General features: G+C 34.7%; 2 protein-coding genes across 2 annotated transcripts; both read right to left on the minus strand.

Annotated features, from left to right (window-relative positions):
* Nucleotides 1-339: 339 nt before the first annotated feature.
* LOC106055150 (uncharacterized) lies at nucleotides 340-4,459 on the minus strand. The gene is made up of 2 exons (XM_056010641.1): nucleotides 4,275-4,459; nucleotides 340-875 (listed from the first exon to the last, which is right to left on the minus strand). The coding sequence occupies exons 1-2, from the start codon at nucleotides 4,385-4,387 to the stop codon at nucleotides 566-568; spliced, it is 423 nt and encodes a 140-aa protein (XP_055866616.1). The 5' UTR covers nucleotides 4,388-4,459; the 3' UTR covers nucleotides 340-565.
* A 3,733-nt stretch (nucleotides 4,460-8,192) lies between these two features.
* LOC106055153 (uncharacterized) lies at nucleotides 8,193-18,584 on the minus strand. Its single transcript, XM_056009658.1, has 14 exons — nucleotides 18,477-18,584; nucleotides 17,169-17,248; nucleotides 16,718-16,848; nucleotides 16,292-16,368; nucleotides 15,489-15,814; nucleotides 15,280-15,369; nucleotides 13,903-15,109; nucleotides 13,683-13,726; nucleotides 12,860-12,929; nucleotides 12,635-12,738; nucleotides 12,161-12,260; nucleotides 11,837-12,006; nucleotides 9,913-10,036; nucleotides 8,193-8,978 (listed from the first exon to the last, which is right to left on the minus strand). The coding sequence occupies exons 1-12, from the start codon at nucleotides 18,582-18,584 to the stop codon at nucleotides 11,884-11,886; spliced, it is 2,460 nt and encodes an 819-aa protein (XP_055865633.1). The 3' UTR covers nucleotides 8,193-8,978; nucleotides 9,913-10,036; nucleotides 11,837-11,883.
* Nucleotides 18,585-18,921: the final 337 nt, after the last annotated feature.

Genomic DNA, 18,921 nt, shown 5'->3' on the forward strand with positions numbered 1-18,921 from the left:
AAATACTGGAACTGTTAAATTTTCCTAACATCTTACTTTCAATAGATACAATGAATATACAACCTGTTATAGGTGAAGCAATCTCAACATTTTGGCCCAGTGCAAATGGGCTTTGAATACCCTGCTTTTGTGTGTGTTTTGAGAGTCAACATATGTGTCCATTGAATGCTTCATTTATAACTGGGTGTAAAGTAGAGCAAGGATGCCATTAAACACTCCCTGTTTATGTGCTGGTGGCAAGGATTCATCAGTAGAGGTGTCTCTGAGCATTTCAGTACCTAGTACATGTAAAATAAGTGCCCTACAAAATAGAACTTATAAAGTAGAATACAATAGGAATGAAACAATATAATAATATCTTTATTGTCCTGAAGGAAATTTATTTTACAGTACCATAGAGCTTTACACATAACAAAATATTACAATGATGCAAACACATCGTACATTCATGTAAGTTCACTTTAGCATCACATGTAAAGTTTAAATCAGAAAGTTAGTTCTTTTGTTAATGATTTAATTGCCAAAGGACGTTGACTTGCAAAGCAAAAGAAACAAAATAGGCTGATTATTGACTAAAATGAACCTCACTAAAGTCTCTCCACACTGCCAGCGTCTTACAGTACAGCCCGTAATCTAATCTGTCCACACACTTTGAAATACGAGCTTTGAGAATCACATTACCACTGTCAGTGAAACCACGCAGCTTGTGTACAGACAAGTCCAACTCTTCCAGTTCACCAATCAACATAACTTGAGAACCAGTGACATAATCTGAACTGTCTGTAAGCTGTGTGTCCACCACTAGATGAATGGAGGAAGATTGGGTTGGCTCTGCTAAGAAGGCTAAGTTGTTTGCTGCATCATAGTTCACCACTCTGGAATAGAATATAAATATATACAAATAGTTGGGTTTTATTTTAAGGTAAAAAATAGTATCAGAATTTAATAGCACTGCTAAACTGTTAAGATCATCTTTTTCTATGTTTAAGGAATGACCATAACTACAATGGCTCTTTCTTTCCCCAAAAAATCAGGACAGAGCGAGTTGCAGGAATATCCTTCTTTTAAGAAATTCAATGGCATATTTTTGTGTGGAAAGTTACTTGCTGGGCTGGGGGGGGGGGGTTCTATTAAACTTCAGATAGGCTAGTCTATCCAATTCAAACAATGGGAATTAAATTCTGAGAAATGGACGGAATGATTATTACTGTCATAAGCAGTAAGAATATAACGGAAAAAAAAAAATGGAAATGAACCATAAAACAAAATCTCATTCACAGACAATTTATAAAATAATTTTCAGAACATCTTCAACTGTAACTCTGATGTTTGTGTTTGTGGAATTTTTCTTCCTGGTATAGTGACAATATGACAAGCATTTGGTGTTCAAGTAATTTATTTATGGGTACTTGTATAGTCAATCATTTTTTTTTTTGTAATAAGCAACATTACATGCGCTTTTATTTTAACATCTGCTCTGCATTAGTTCCATACTGACACCACCCTCCACCAATCTTTTTATGTTTACATTGTTCTCTCCCCTGCCTCATTATCTCCCCTTGTTCATTCTCAAGGATGATTAATTTTTTGTTCAATGCTAGTGTTAGTGTACTGGCTTCTCAGCCAAGGGACCACCCCAGGCCTCCTCTGGAGCATTATTGCTTAGCCCAAACCTCCTCTTTTGGAAGGTGTGGTGACTGAGTGGTAAAGCTCTTAGCTTCCGAACTGGGGCTAGGGTTTGAATCCTGGTGTAGACTGGGATTTTTAATTTCGGGATCTTCTGAGTTCACCCCATTAGTTGGGGAAAAGTAAAAGCGATTGGTTGTTTTGCTGGCCACATGACACCCTCGTTAACCGTAGGCCACAGAAATTTATAGATGACCTTTACATCATCTGCCCTATAGACAACAAGGTCTGAAAGGGGAACTTAACTTTACAACCCTGCTCTTTAATGTTAGTTATAAGCCTCAAATGTATAAAAATTAACTAAATTTATGGTACTCTGACAATTGTGTTTTTCACAAGATCAACAGACACATGATTGAGGATGAAACTAGCACGGCTTTAAAAAATTTATTTTCAGCCTGGCTTTTATTCATAGCTTAGCTTAGCTCTGCAGCTACTGCAGACATCACCAAGCCTGCCTGCTTAAGCCTTCCTAGCTTGTTTATCCTGAGGGAAATGGACTGAAAGCACAGTGGAGCCATCTGCAACTATTCTGCCCTAAACTGGCAAATAACTTGAACACAAGAAACTCTTGCGAAGTACCAATCATCCAAGAGACAATAAAATCCCAAAAGCAAGCACACTTTTCCTCTTTAAAATTAAGTAGCCTTAATTCTTTTTCAATAAATATTTCTTGATAATGGACCTCATTCACCAATAGTAAACAAACAACATTTAGCCAAATTACAAATTACATAATACACACAGGCTGTCATGTGACAGTTTTTTTCTCATTGTTTTATCAATATTATCACGTGGCTAAACATTTGTGTTCCTTGTTTATCCTCCAATAGTGTTGCTATAGATGGCAAATCGCTCAACAAAGAAAGTATCATATAAGTGATCGTAGTGACTGCCAGCCTATTAGAAAGCCTCTCCCCCTATCTATAGATCTAGTCATAGATCTATCTGCCTATTAGAAAGAAAGCCTCTTTCCTTATCTCAGCCAATTAGGCCTAATAATTAGAAAGCATAAATTTCCCCCTTATGCCCTTCACTCTGCCTGTTAGTGTTAGAAAGCCACTTCCCTTTTATCTAGTATAATAATATAATTATTAAGTCTAGCCTCCAACTCCTAGATAGGCCAGCCATTGGATGAGACTTTTACTTTTACTCTACTACTACTAGATCTAGATCTTGAAGGGGGCCACAAAACGACACACACACCCGGATTTACTAAGGAAAATGGCATTGGACACACTAAAGACCTACCCGGCCGATGCCATCTACTGTTACACAGACGGGTCGGTCATGAAGGACCCCGTAAGAGCTGGGTATGGGGCCTATATCTGTTACCCAGACCACGAACCAGACAAGCTGTCAGGCGCATGCGGCCTTGCCGCATGTAGCTTTGATGCAGAATTAACGGCGATAACCAATACACTCAATTATCTGCTCCAAAAACTGCGTGAAAACATAACCGTTGCGACTACCTTTGTAATGGTTACTGATTCCCAGTCCTGCCTCCAAGCCATGGCTGCCTTAGGGGTAAGTCCAAATTGGTGGAAGAGGCATTAGGCGCCGCAAATAACATCCGCCTATTTATTGGAGCTGTCATCTTTATGCAGCGGGTGCCCTTGCACTGCGACGTGAGGGGCAATGCCATGAATGATGCTCTAGCACGAGAAGGAGCGCTGGCCGTGCTCACTTTCGAGTCACCAAGTACATTCCAACAGGCTGCCACAGTTATACGAGAGTGGGTACACGAAAAATGGTTGAAATCCTGGGATGACTCCAGCACTGCCAGGGGAGTCTGGCAGCACATGCGTCGCCCAAATTGAGAGGACCCGTGGTGGAGGCTAAAAAGGTCGGAACAAACAACAATAGCGCAGTGGCGTACTGGACACTGCCCCATAGATGCGTACTTCACCCGGTTCCGGCCAAATTTTGATGCCCGTTGCCGACACTGCGGGGAATCATAAGAGATGGTGGAGCACGTCTTGCAAGAGTGTCCGCAGCTCCGCGAGCTGCGGGAGGACGTATCCAGTGGTTCACTATGTTTGTATGGAAGCTATGAGGCACTACGCCAAACAGCAGAGTTCTTTACCAGGGCACTAGACCTGGGTCTCCCTGCCTTGTCACCAATTGGAGTTCATCTCAGATCTAGATCTAACTTAATCTAAGTAGACTCTATACTCTATAGTCTATACTATACTGACCATAATAGGCTCTAAAGTAGTCAAAAGTCTAGGCCTAGGACTTAAGTTACTCTTTTTACTCTATTACTATTACTATACTATTAGTATTAGGTCTACTCTAGAGTCTAGACTCATACTCATCCATAGTAGTCATAGTCATACTTTTAGGATTTTATGTCACTCACTATTCACTCTGTCTGTGACTCTTAGAGTTAGACTACTCTAGAGTAGAGACAGTAGTAGAGTACACAGTCACTCTAGTCTAGGTCTAGACTATAGTATACTCATTAGACTCATAGTAGTCATAGTGACTGATACTGTCACTATACAGTATAATGAATAATAATGAGTATAACTAATACTAGAATCTATAACTAGTAATAAGTCATAAAAAGTCTACTCTAGACTTACCGTCCGACAACACGAACCGTTTTATGTTGAATAGTGTCAAATGGTTTAGAGATAATTTCTGGAATTAGTGTGGGAATTCCATGTGGTGGGAGTGAATATGAAGCAGTAGCCATTAGCTTTCATTCGGTCTAGATCTAGAATCCATGTAAACAATTCTTATATTTTACCGCAAAACTGCATGCCAACACTAAAAAATCACTGGCTGCCAACTCCGCAATATGTAAATTCTTATTAATCGCATAGTAAGACAAATTATCATAAGATTTAATAGACCTAGATTCACAAATTATACCAGATTAAATAGATTTAGATTCAAAAATTATACCATTTTTAATTAACAATGGACATATGAAACGACCGGTTAATTTTCAGCCACTATCTGGGCAGGGTTTAATCCACTAAAGTGGAGTGAGGCAGCTCCTAGGAGGCTTTTTTGTAACCACCAGTTTAGAGCCCTCAGATTTTAATGATCCTTCACTATTTTATCTTATATATAAAACAGACGTTACTTCAAAAAAAGAAGATGATTACGTGTCTATAGGGTGGCGTCTGATCAGTACAGCATAAGCTGTAGACCCTGACAGGCAGTCTCTACACCTTTCAGAGCTCAGCATTTTCCCCAAACCCCTTCAGCAGATCTCTGCACCAGAAGAGTGTGAGAGTCTGCCAGGAAAGTTTATCATGACATTTATTTGTAGGATATGTGTAGGCATTTTATTCATATGCAACATTACAGTCCGGAGATTGGACTAACAACAATAAAGGAACTATTTGTGAACATGATATAATACTTATGATGTTCATTGACATAAAATAAATCCAATTTCAAGATGATTGATAGATTAATATAATTCACACAGATTACTTTTATTCATATATACTTTGTTAACTTTCTAACTTCACTTGTTACATAGTCATATCATTAAGTCCACTACTTGACTTCACAAAACTTATTTTATCGACTGATTAAATAATAATAATAGTAATAATCTTTATTGTCCGTATGGAAATTTGTCTTACAATTTGTGCATTACACCAAAAAAAAAAAAACATTATAACTAAAAGAAACCAAAACGTACATTCACACCAGACTCACTCATAATTTACATGTGACAAAGTTTATATCAGATTGTTCCTATTTAATGATTTGATTGCCAGGGGAACAAAAGAGCGTTTGTGTCTGTTTGTCTTATTTGTTATAATTTTAACTTATTTGTTACATGACTTCCAAATGACCAGAAAACTAACAGAAAAACTGACTTGAGCAACTGGCTAGAAACTGGCTTAACTTCATCAATTCATTTCACCAACTCTTCTAAGTAAACTCTTGATCTCTCATACAACCTTAGTTCTGGTTGTTTTCACAGTCTCAGATTATTGCCTGACAATGTTCACGTCATGTTAAGAGTTTAAAAGACACGTGGAATTCCTGATGTAGAAAATAGGAAGTAGAATGAAAAAAGTTGACTTTGAGTTCAGTCAAGTCAGTCAAGTGGTATCCTTTGGACCGGGTGGTCAAGTATATTTTGGTCCGGGACGGACATTAGCGACTTAGAAAAGTCGAGCAGTATTTACAGTTAAGAAGTATCTTTTGATGCCAGTGTTCTTTTTGAGACATGTATTATTATTCTGGATTATTCTGTACAGTGTTACCCGCTGAGATGCGGACGTGATTTACTTTAATTTAACGTATTGGATATTTTTGATAGGCTACCGCTGTTATGCGGATATGATTTTCTTGACTTGTAGCACTAACAAGAAGTGCAGTATTATTATTATTGTTGTCAAATAAACTTTGTATTTGTCTGCTGAAACGGACTTAATCCCAAAGTACAATCTTCTTCTTCTTCTTCGTTCTCATTTTTTATGTTGGAGCGTTCAGATGACTAGACCAATATATGAGATGAACTGCGCAGTGGTTTTTAAATCAGGGAGCTCTCCATATAGTTTTCTTTCTATTGTTTTTTTTTTTTTTTTGGGGGGGGGGGGGGGCAGTGTCTTTGTGATTAATTGTAAGTTTGTTCTCCCACTTTGGTGAGTGTGTCAGCCTTCTAATTTCCTTCTAGTTCTATATGAACTGCAATGGTATTCATTGAATAAGAGTTATTTTGCTGTTGTTGTTGAGCTTTGTAAGTGCTGTCCTGAGTCGTTCTATATTAGAGGAATCAGAGTTTTCCAAGCTTTGTTTTTGCATCGGTTAGAAAGACAATTTGACTGTGCGTGGTACTTGGATGATTTGCTAGCATGGTAGCAGCTAGTTCTAGTGCTTCCCTTTCTGCTCTGTGGCTGCCAGAGAGCTCTCCAGTTGCAATGGATTTTTCTAGTTTTTCTCCATATCTGGCCATTCAATGAGTATTCCAGCTCCTCCCTTTGTGGTGGCTTTATGGGATGAGTCATCCATGTAAACTCTGATCCATTGATTGCTAGGATAATGAGTTTGTACAAAAGTACAATGATTTAACTATTTTGCATGTGACATGTTCCTATAAAAACTACAGTCACAAGATTGATCATTGTAAAAATTAATGTTTAAATATGTTTTTTTTTTCTTAAACATGTCAAAAGTAAATTTTAACTTGTTATACTTTGGTGCATAAAAGTTTTATCTGATTTAAAGATTATTGTAAAGAATAACCTACTGATATTCTTTTATAGGTCCAAATGAAACAATACCATAATTGCATTTATATAGTTAATAAATTTATAATTTATGTATTCCCTTAATAATAGTAAACAAGTTTTACAATAGTTTTCTTTAGTGAAATTAATTAGTTTTCGTTATCCTGTAAGTTACAAAATAGAGAGATAGGCTTTTAGCACTGCACAGATCATTGGGCAATATGAATATTAAATTGCTATATAGGCCTATATATATAGTTTTATATAACAATAAATTTGAATAAAAATAAACTTTTCTTGAATCTAATTCTGTTTACTATTAATTAAGTCTATTATGATTTTTTTACATTTAGATCTATTATATTTTTTAAATTAAGCAAATTTTGAGATCTATTATAGATCTAGGATCTATTTAAAGTTAAATATCAAGGACTTTGAGATACCATATTATCTAGTACCGAATTTTATTATAAATGTTAGGTTTCTTATTTATAAATTGTTCCAGAGATTCAAAAGTAGAAGTCAAATTAATCATAAGCGAAATAAAGTTTGAAGAAAGTTACAGGTGTGGCACCTATAGATATATAGATTCTACTTATTTATTCCAAATTAAATTCTATAATTATTTTTATTCATGTTGGGTATTGATATATTTGCTAGATCTATACGACTTTGTATAACTTTTTTTAAAATATAATTTTAACTTTTTTTTAAAATTTCTATTAAATTAGTTTATAATATCCAAATTTAGACAGTTAATAATGTTTCTAATATAAAATGTTTACAGAAATCATAGGTGTCTGTAGGCCTATATATTGCACTATTTGCTTTGCTTTGTACAATTTTAAAGGTTTATATCATGTAGTGTCCACTGTGCCTCATTGTTTAAAATTATATGTAAAGAATATGATTAAGTTTTGATATTCAATTTTCCTCTTTATTTTTTATGAAATTTTAAAACTGTATTATGTGCTAGATTTGATACCTATGGTTGAGGCATTTATTTTAAATGTTGGTGGTAAACATTGGTGAACTCTAGCTCCTTTACACAATGGTTAAATAATAAGCCCAATTAAATAGCTTTGATGTTAAACTAGAAACAAGACATATTCTTACTAAATATAACCAAAACACAGAAATAATATCACTGCAATCAAATAAGTTAAGTCATGTTCAATAGTTTAAATAATCTTTTTATTGATCACTTAGTTTTGAAAAAAAAAAACATAATTTTAACCAAAAAGCTGGTAATCAAATTTTGAAGCATTTCATAATTTGATATTTAGCCTATCCAAAAAAAAAGGTCACAAATGAGATTCACTATATGACAACATTCACATTAAATAAAGCAACAAAAAAAAATTCATATCACCAAAATAATCAAAACATATAGTGAACAGCAATGAAATAATTATAAATAACAAAATACTAGAAAAAAAAAAAAGAAAAACAATACACATGAGTTGAATAAGATACAGGTTAAAAAAAAAAAGTTGAATAGATGATATAAAAAGAAGGCAAAAAAAAAAATACCTCATCTAAAGAGCAAATCAATTTAAAACCATTCCAAGTAGTATTTCATTTAAAGAGACAGTTGTGATTAGTTAATGGACTTTCAATCAGCCTTTCAATTGGTGACAAAGCAAATTAAACAAATTGTGAAAACAAAAGCAATTAGATTTAGCATTTGGAGCCAAAAATATAAATGAAGAACAATTGTTTTAAGATCTTGAAACAAGCACTGGTACTAACTGCTTAACTATTTAAACTTCTGATGGATGTACATTCTGTTTTATTAAGTTGCTGTGATTCTATCTTAAAATTGTTTCAACCAGCACAAAACTATACAGCTTATCGACCATCTAACCTGCCACAACCAACCCTTTTACGTGATCTTCTTTGGCCACCTTTTCGACTCCTAGATGGCTGTTGCTCATCGTTCTGACTTGTTGTTCTTCGGCTAGATCTTCGACCTGCTGTGCTACATCTACTTCTTTGACTTGCAGTGGAATGGCTATATTTTTGTCCAGAGTTTGTATGACAGACACTTTTGTGTGAGGCAAGAGGGCTGGTGGCTAAGTTCGCCTGAGGAATAATAATTACAAAAGTTAAGCTTAAACAAGAATAGAAATATAAAGCTACTTATTATTACCAAAAGAGGTATTAGCTTCACTCCAAGGGACATAAACATGTGCACTTCCAGGGTGATGAGTACTTGAACTATGAACAAACTCAATAGGCAATGCTGAACTCAACAGCAACACAGACGAAAGGTCAACAATAGATAAATGGAGTCCATGGTGGTGTTGAAACAACAAACACTTTTAATACTCAATAAGGGACATCGAATGTCCTCTATTACTAGCCGTCTATATAATTCTTCTTATTCTTACTGTAAATAAGAAAGTGTTTTGATTCTAGCGTCTCTTAGAGCGTTCTTGCTTTTTAAAGATCTATCATGTCATTCATCAATAAGTAAAACTTTCCCCTTATTCCAGAAAGAAATACCTAATTCCTAATCATGTAATAGCACATGTTAAGATTTGTATAATCGTTTGAGCAAATGATGACAAAGTTTAATAAAGACAGACACAAAAAAGTTTAATGTCATGGTTTATACATTCATAGTCTTTGTTTTAAAACATTGTAACATATTATACTGCAGGTACTAACAGAAATTTCGCGAAAACCTTATTTGTTCATAAATCTTTAAACTTCTAGTCAATATGTGTCATTAAAAAAAAAGAGTGAATTGTGGAACCAGAAATAGGACATGAGAATTTACCTACATTCATTTTTTTTTACTTAAATTGTATTAATCTGTTATTTTGCTTATTTTCTTGGACAATCCCATCATTGCTACCTCCCCCACTCCAAAAACAATGAAATAAAAACAATACACTGATTAACTAACAGAACAGGTTAATGTCTGAAAAATCATTTTAGTACTTAAAGAGAGGGAGAGAGAGAGAGAGAGAGATCAATCTACAAGGAAAAAATGCAAGGAATTTGTTCCAACCTGATGCACTTTCTCCTGAATTATTGCATTTGTTATTGCCTTGTTCAGGTGATAAGTGCTAAAATTATTCAATGTTCCACCAGACTGTGCTTTCAATACCTCAAGTTTTGTAAAGATGGAGCTCCTGCAAGGAAAAATAAGACATGAATATGTTTTTATTAAGTAAACAGAACTTGCACTGGACAAGCATAGTAAAGTAAAAAGTACCCATTTGAAGCTTTAGGGCAGATAATGTTAAGGTTATCTGTTTCTGTGGCCAATGATTAATGACATCCGAATGTTATCTTCTTCTTCTTCTTCATCGTTCTCATTGTTATGTTGGAGTGTTCATATGACTAAACCAATACATGAGATGAACTGCGCAGTGGTTTCCAAATCAGGGAGCTCTCCATATAGTTTTCTTTCTATTGGGGTGATTTGGGGCCAATGTCTTATACGGGCCTCTTGGTAGAGAGAGCAGTTTTGGAGGACGTGGTCGGCATTTTCTGGTGATACTCCACATGGGCAGATTTCACTGGTTCCAATTTTGAGCTTCCGGAACATGTGTTGTCGCATTCTGTTGTGTCCGGTCCTGAGTCGAAAGATTAGACGTTGGTCTTGTCGGGATAGCTTATAGTAAGCATCATCTTTCTTGTGATTTGGATGGGAGCTCGTCCATTTCTCATTTATTTTATCTACAATTAATTTCTTCATTTCTTCTGGATAGAGTGCAGAGTTTACTTGTGAGTTTGTTCTCCCACTCTTGGCGAGTGTGTCAGCCTTCTCATTTCCTGCTAGTTGTATGTGAGCTGGTATCCATTGAATAACAGTTTTTTTGCTGTTGTGGTTGAGCTTTGTGAGTGCTCGAATGTTATGATACCAGCACAAATAACCAACTGCCTTTACTTTTCCTTAACTCATGTCTGGTACCCATTAGAGTAAGGTGGACTCAGGGACACCCCTAAAAATCCTGGAAGCCAAGCACTTTACCACTGGACATGCAAAGTGTGGGGGGAAAAAGGGTTGGAGCTGTCTTCAATTGAAGTACACTGAAAAATTGAATCCTAAATGATGCTTATTACTACAAAGAAAAAGCAGAAATAGGTGTGTGGCAAGTGTAAAATGTGTAAAGTTCATTAAAAAACTATACACATCAAGTTTATGGCAATCCACCAAAAAAGAGCAATATTGCTATTGGAGATTTTCAGGATAAACTAAACAATGTCAAGGATGCTTAACTGAACTTCACTGTTGCCAACTCAAAAAAAGGACTGAGCACTAATTTTAACAATATATCAATGAGTTAGTTGCCCATTTGTTTTTAACTTTGACTCTGCAGTTCTAAAAATGTTGACGAAACTTATCATAAAACTATTAAAATACCTAGCTTAGCAACACTTCCATTAGTTTGTACACCGGATACACCAAAAAGTTGACTATTTTAGAGTTTTCTTCCAACCATGTATGAAATCTCTAATACTGTCAGTTAGGGTTACATTTCTTATAGTTGACACTAAGTCAATTAGATTTAGGAAATATTGTAAGATCCAAACTTAATGAAAATTATTTTTTTTAAATAATTTTTATCTATATTTCTTTAGAAATATAAACAGTCTTAAAAAAGAAAATTGAAGCAACCCGTTTAAATGCATGAACACATCATATGAGGTAAAAACATGTTAAAAGAGAAAAGAATCAAAAGGAAACTTGTTCAAAATTTAATTTAAAGCTATCAAAAATTTTTAGGGAAGAAATTAACCCAAAGGGAATGAGTTTTAAAGCATTTAGGATTGAGAGTTGATCTGACAGAAAATACTATTTCAAATCACTGATGGTAGTGTTCTTTTGGAGAGGGAGATTTTAAACTATTTCATATTAAATATATTTAGAAATACAAATTTGTAATTAAAAAAAACAACATTGAACTGATAGGTACATGTCTTACCATGAATAATCAGGGAAGGACTGTTGTATGACTTCAATAACACCCTCCTATCTCTTTAGTAATAATTGGCTAATTGGTTCTTCAATAGTTAAACAGATTGGTGCTGAAGATACCTGAAGGCTGTCCATAATTTTATCCATGGTTAGAATCTGTAGTCCCCCTTGTGTGACCTAAAGAAGAAATTTTTTTTTGGCCACATTAAAGTAAAAATTATAATAATATTATAAATACATTATATTATATTAAATTATAAACATAATTTAAGTCAATGTATATCTTAATTTACAGTCGAGAAACTTAAAACTAGCTAAAAATTATATTTACCTCCAATAAACCTTGGTCACAAAGTTCTAAGTGCAGAGTCCAGTCTCTGATTTTTTGCTTTAGCTGAGAGTAGCGGTAACGGTCATCTTCCTTTCCAGCTCTGAAACAGACAACAAAACTGCACCAAAAAATCAACAAATCAAGAATGATGTAAGCAATGGTTATACTTGCTTAATCTCAGATTAGACTGACAGGCTATGACAATTCAAAGACAGTGATGTTGGTATAACTAGACATATGTCTCTTGAGTAGATCTAGCTGTTAAAAAGTTTATTTCTAAATCCAGTCAAGGATAAATGAAAAGTATGCAGATGTGTGGCAATGGACACAACAAAAGAAGGTAATCCACTACCTACATGGGGGGAGCATTCCATCAAAGGCATGTATTTGATTTAACTGGAGTTAGGTGGAATGGAGGGGTAAGGTCAACGCACTTAATAAGTTGGTAGTATGCAACAATAACAAACTAAGTACCTTTTAACTAATTCCTCTAGATTTTCAATATTTTTCAGTGCTACTTTTTTCAACTTCTCCAGCCATGTTGCTCTTTCCACCTTTAATGATGTCAGAACTTTTTTCTGTGGACATAAAGTGAACCAAACATATACGTAAAGGTCAAACATGGCTACATTAAAGTACACAAAGTATTTCTATTAGAAGAACATCACAGAGATGTTTTAAAATAACAACACAACTAACCTCAACAGCCTGGCGCAAATCTATTTCATCGCCAAGCTCCAGCTGAAGACTTTCAAAAACAATGGAAGGGCTAAAAAAAAGAAAAGAGATAATTTATTGCAATATTGCTTCACCCTCTTTATCAATCTTGTATATCCACTAAGAGAACGAAGAAGAAGTGGAACGATACCAAAAGATGTGTAGTGTGTATAGCAAAATTTTTTTTACTATATTTCCAATTATACAAATAATATTCTATGTGCTCTATAAAACTGCTAATTTCTTTAGACAATATGAATTAGTAATACTGGATAATGTAACTTTGTATTTTTATTATTTTAAACAGATAAATATTTGTTATAATTGAACTGTAGGAGAGCTGTTAACAATCAGGGTTATATTATACTATCATTATTTTTTAAGTTATATTTTGATGATAGGAGGCACAGTGAATGAGTAGTAAAGCGCATTGACATCAAGCCGGGAGTCCTGGGTTTGAATCCTAGTGAAGACTTGGATTTCGGGATCGGTGCCTATGAGTCCACCCAGCTCTAATGGGTACCTGGCATTAGTTGGGGAAAGGTAAAGGTAGGTGGTTGTTGTGCTAGCCTCATACACCTTTGTTAACCATGGGCCTCAGAAAACAGATTACCGTAACCTCATTTGTCCAAGTTATGAAAAAGTAGCTACATACTGTATAATGCAATGTTTAATTTACAACAAATCTGATCACTTTTTATTTGATCAATTATGAAAAATTTAATGTGATAAAATAATATGACTTCACCAATGACTTTACCAAATCAGTGTGACATTTTGAATAGTAACAACTCACAAAACTTACTTAAAACAAGAGTCTGCCTGTCCAACACTGCCAGCCAAAGTGTTCTGCAAAGTAATTTTAAAATTCAATCTCAGTAAAAAGTTGTAAAAAATATTTTTACAAGTAAAATAAACATTGAAGCATATTTATTAATTATATAATATAAGAATATTTGGCAAGTAGAAATATAAATGATAAGAATTTATATTAGAACTATAAGAAAAGTAAAACATGATTTTACCATATTCATTTTAGTTTTCCTCAATCTGTCACTGTTATAAAATGGTGAATCAATAGTTGGTACATGAAAAGGATTAGATATTCCCTTGTCTTCTGGAGTGTTTTCTGTCATCCAAGGGTTTTTCTTTTTCCCAGGAGTACGACAAAAAACATGTGGATAAAGTGGGTGCTCAAAAATTCTTGGGGTGTCATCAATGTCAGCATTGATCTCTGTAGAGGTCATCTCATCAAGTAGAGAGTGTGACAATAGACTGCTTGGTGACATATAAAATGGATCACTGTCTTCAGAGGTAACTCTTTCATCAGAGGAGCTGCTAACTTGCTTTTTCTCTAGCTCAGGATGGGTTGTCTGCCCATCAACACCTCTATTTTGCCAGGAGACTTGTGTTTGGTTTTCTAAAAAATTCCAAGTGAAATCAATGTCAGAATTCATCACTGGAGAGTTCATCTCACCTGGTAGAGAGCACACCAAGGGATTGTTTGCTGAATTTATCAAGGGGTCTTGTAAAGATAAATTATGCATGTATTGGTCAGAAGAAGTGGATTGTGGCCTCAGGCTATCCATTGATCCTAATGCTTCCGGGCTTGTCCATCCAACATCACTGAGGTCATCTGAAGAGCTGAAGACCAGATCTTGGTCTTCTTCTAGATGAGAACGAGTTGATTGCTTATTAACACTCAGAATGGAGGAGTCAAAGATCAAACTTTTGACCACAGTTGCCTTTGATTTAGAATATTTCTTTTTCAATGATGAGATGGCATGTGAATGAGAGCTCATATCACTTGACTCTTGGCTAATCAACCCCACATCATTGTCTTCAGAGGTAGCCTTTACATCAGATGATCTGCCAGACATCTCTTGGTTTTTCTCTGGCTGAGACTGAGACCGGTTTGACAGTGATGACTGCAGGGAGGACTTCAGGGTTGAATTTTTTACCTGATCTGAACCAGATACAGAAGCTATTTTGCTTGTTAAGGTGTTTCCAGCAACGTTACTTAATACAATGTCTGAACTTGAAGCAGTGCTGGGGACATTTTTACTAGCTACTATACTTGAGTAACTCCTTGAGATGCCTTGGGAGTAAACTTTTGAAACACTAGGGACAGTACTTGATGTATTGCTGAAGGTACTTCGTGAGACAGAGTTTGAGCTATTACTATTGTCAGACAGCTGATGTTTTTCTGCACTAGGATGCTTTGAAGCGGGCCTAAAGAAGTTAAAAAACAAAATCCTTTAAAGTAAAAGTAAAGTCCTAAAAAGAAATTAAAGTATAAAGCTTGATAGTTTAATTTTTGTGTGTGCATCAATCTAGAATAAAATATCTTTGTTTGGGTAAGCTTCAAAGATTTAATATAGAAGCTAGAAAAAATTAGGCACCTGCTAGTTGATAAGTTAGTCTTTCTGGTGCTTGGTGTGTGGCTCTGGTTTTTTGATCTTGCTGCTCTTGGTGCCCTAGATCTTTTTGAACTATGAACAACATAAAGATTCATGAAAAAAGATTTTATAACATTTTCCTTATTTTCATAAATAAATAAACCTTTCTCAGTATGCATAGTTACTTATATGAGTTTATAAGAGCCACTTACTTTCTGGGAGTTGCTTTAGTACTGGTGGGTTCTTTTTTACTATCACCAGAGTTAGCAGTTGAAGACTTGCCATTGTTCGGAGGTGTTTTATCAAGAGAAGATTCTGCAGCCTTTTCCTTTTTCTTAATGTCTGTGTTAGTGGCAGAAGGTTTGCGTCTGGCCCGAGTGGATTCCTTTTTCCTATTTCCACTGCCAGTGGAGGAAGTTTTGTCTTTGTTTGATGCGGTTTTATCCAGAGAAGATACATTACGTCTTGGCCTGTGCTTCCTGACAACTTTGGTAAATCCATCATCTGATTCTGAGAGGTAATCTAGATAAGAACGAAACTTCATACAAACAGTTAAATAGGTAAGTAAAAGTTTCTCTTTTGGACCTAATGATTTCATGAGGCAGAAAAATAAAGCCCATCTGTTTCTACCACACATGGTTAACTAGGGTTTCATGTGACCTGTACAATGATCAACTGCCTTAACTTTTCCCAACCATGTGGGGGTAACTTTTAGAGGACTCGGTGGTATCCAAAATAAATACTTGGAAATCCTTGTCGTTACCTGGATTTGAAATAGGCTCAAAAGCAAAGTGTTTAGCCCTTAAATTAATTTGAAAAAATGTCACCTCAATACAGTTAACATTCCATGAATAATTTGTTTATCATTCCCACTAATTATTAAGATGGTATTTACTTTTGTGCCAGATGACTTCAAATTATGAAATCTAAAAGTTTGAGTTCTTTTGCAGAGATGAATGACACAATAGTTAAATCACAAAATCTATAGATTTAACTAAAAAAAAAAAAGACTTACATCAGGATACTGTGATTCACAGTCAGAATATTGAACTTGGTAATTGTTTACTTCCCCTTGGTTGCAATCGGAGACATCTTAAATAACAATAGTCACACAAAAAAAAAAATATAAAAAATAATAGAAATGATAAACATGTGTAATGATTTTTTTTTAAAATTGACTTTTCGTGTGTAGCGGTATAATAATTGACTCTAATTAAGAAACTAACTAACTTAGTTTACTTAGGCTTACAAAAGTTACGTCACATAAAAATATGACACAGTGAATCACATTCAGTGATGATTCACTGACGACTGATTCAGAAATATAGAATAGATCTACTAATTACTATATAATACTAATAACTAATTGATCTAGTTAATCTAGAGTCTAGACCTCTACTCTAGGCTCTAGTTACTAAGGACCTGATCATCTCAATCTCACCTTTTTTATCTTGATCTAGATCTATCTCTGGCTTTGCCTCCGTGACAACACTGAATTCCAACTTCTTATGATCCTCTGTGACAGCACCTTTATTTTTTCTCTGTTTCTTTTTGTTTTTACCAGTCCTTCTTCTAAAAAAGAGTGATAAAATGTAAACGAAATTATATAGAATCTATAATGTAGAGCCACTATTTCTGCTTTCAAATAATGGAGAGCAGCCTAAGGGAAAACCGAATTTTTCATTAGCACAAAAATTAATTTAGATCACAGACCTCTATATATAGGTCTGTGATTTCGATCTAGAATCTATTTATAAATGTCAATTTATTAATAATGTAAAATGGAAAGAATTTACTCTTTACATAATCTAATATACATAATAACAATTCCAGAGCATCTCTTAAAAATAAATGACTTGAATTTAAAGAAATAAAGATTCAAGTTAACAAACCCATGAGAATCTCTTGGTGGGCCTATTAGTGTTTTGTCTGGTGTTACCTTCACTTCGGGCGCCTGTGCCTCAGCAGTATCCTTTAATAAAATACACATTTTTTTCATATTAACGAAATATAATAGTTTTGCTACAACTAAATTTCTACACGTTAGGGTTTTTACAGTTCGTAAACTCTAACTATTCCAAGAGCTGGATTTCAGATTGAAGACTAACAGATAATGACCTAGAATAATCTTTTTGTTAAGTGTGAATTTAAATAGAAATTTTGAATAAGTTTCCCGTAGACAAATTTGAAGGTGAGGGGGAAAGTACTGCTAGAAATTTATAGAATCTAGGCATATGTTTTATCACTTTTAGTTCTATATATAGGCTATAAAGGGAAGAAGAATGATTGATATTGTAATTAGGTCTTTAAGTTTAAGATCAATATGAATCGAATTTTATCTTTGGTTGCTGAATAGTAAAGCGTTTGGGTTCCAAACCGAGGGTATTCGTGTTATAATCTCGGTGTAGAGTGGGATTTTGAGCTGCGAAATTTTAAGGACGCCCCTGAGTTCACCCAACTCTATTGGATACATGACAGTTGTTGGGGAAAGTAAAGGCAGTTGGTTGTGCTGGCCACATGGCACCCTCATTTACCGTCGGTCATAGAAATATGACCTTTACACGGTGGCATAGCTAGAGATTTGAGGGACCGGTGGGCTTGGCCTTTTTATGTACCCCTTCATTACGACATCATTTAATAGGAAAAAAATTAGGACATTCATTTGGGCCCTGGAGGACTTTCAAATTTGGACTCCCAACATATTAGTTAGGCCACTGCCTTTACGTTATCTGCGTTACAGATCGCAAGGTCTGAAGTGAAACTTCACTATTTTAACCTTTGACACAAATAAAAAAATATCTTTGAACAAAGATGATTTTGTGAGTTTTGAATAAAGACAGAAGACTCACAGATTGAATTAAACAAACTTAAATGTTTTAATTTACTTGAAAGTTATAATATATCTAATAGGTTTAAATTGACCAGGGTAACCTAAATGAATTTGGATTTTTTAAATAATATTTATGTATGAAGAGCTACAATGAATTTAGCCTCTTAGTTCTAATGGTAGCCTAGTAGCAAAACAATTATCTTATAAATGATATCAAAACAAGAGATTGAGCAGTTCATAATAGTATAGCCTGCTAAACTTGCAATTTATATATTAAAGAAGTGCAAATAATAATACTCATTGAAAAATCTAACAAGGATAATTAAAACAATATAGTAATTAAAAGCATTATTAACAATAGGCTACTTACACTGAGAGAAAGGTCAGGGACGATCTGGTTGTGATCTTCAGCACCTTTCTTGTCTGTAGCAGACGTCGATGGAGTGTATTCCACGGAATTTTGGATTACAATTCGCATTTTATCCTAATCAACTGAATAGCAAAGCACGAATGTACACTTTGTGTTACTTAATAACAGCAAATTTAGAATACGACTAAGTCAGCTTGAAACTCAATTGAACACTAATTCCACTATGTTAAAAGTCACAATAACTGATCCGATGAAGAACTTTAGAAAAATTACTAAAAAGTAATGATTGAAGTGAGCGCCTCAAGATTGTTGAGATTGATGACTGGAAAAAACATTTCTAGGATCTTTATAGTGTCTTCTCCAAAGTCCAACCCTACTCCTGAAGCGCTGCTGACCAATAGCCAACAACAAAGAGTCAAAAGGGAAGGGCGGGACCAAGCCAACT

Source organism: Biomphalaria glabrata, chromosome 14 (genome assembly GCF_947242115.1).
Source record: "Biomphalaria glabrata chromosome 14, xgBioGlab47.1, whole genome shotgun sequence".
Classification (NCBI taxonomy): Eukaryota; Metazoa; Mollusca; class Gastropoda; family Planorbidae; genus Biomphalaria; species Biomphalaria glabrata.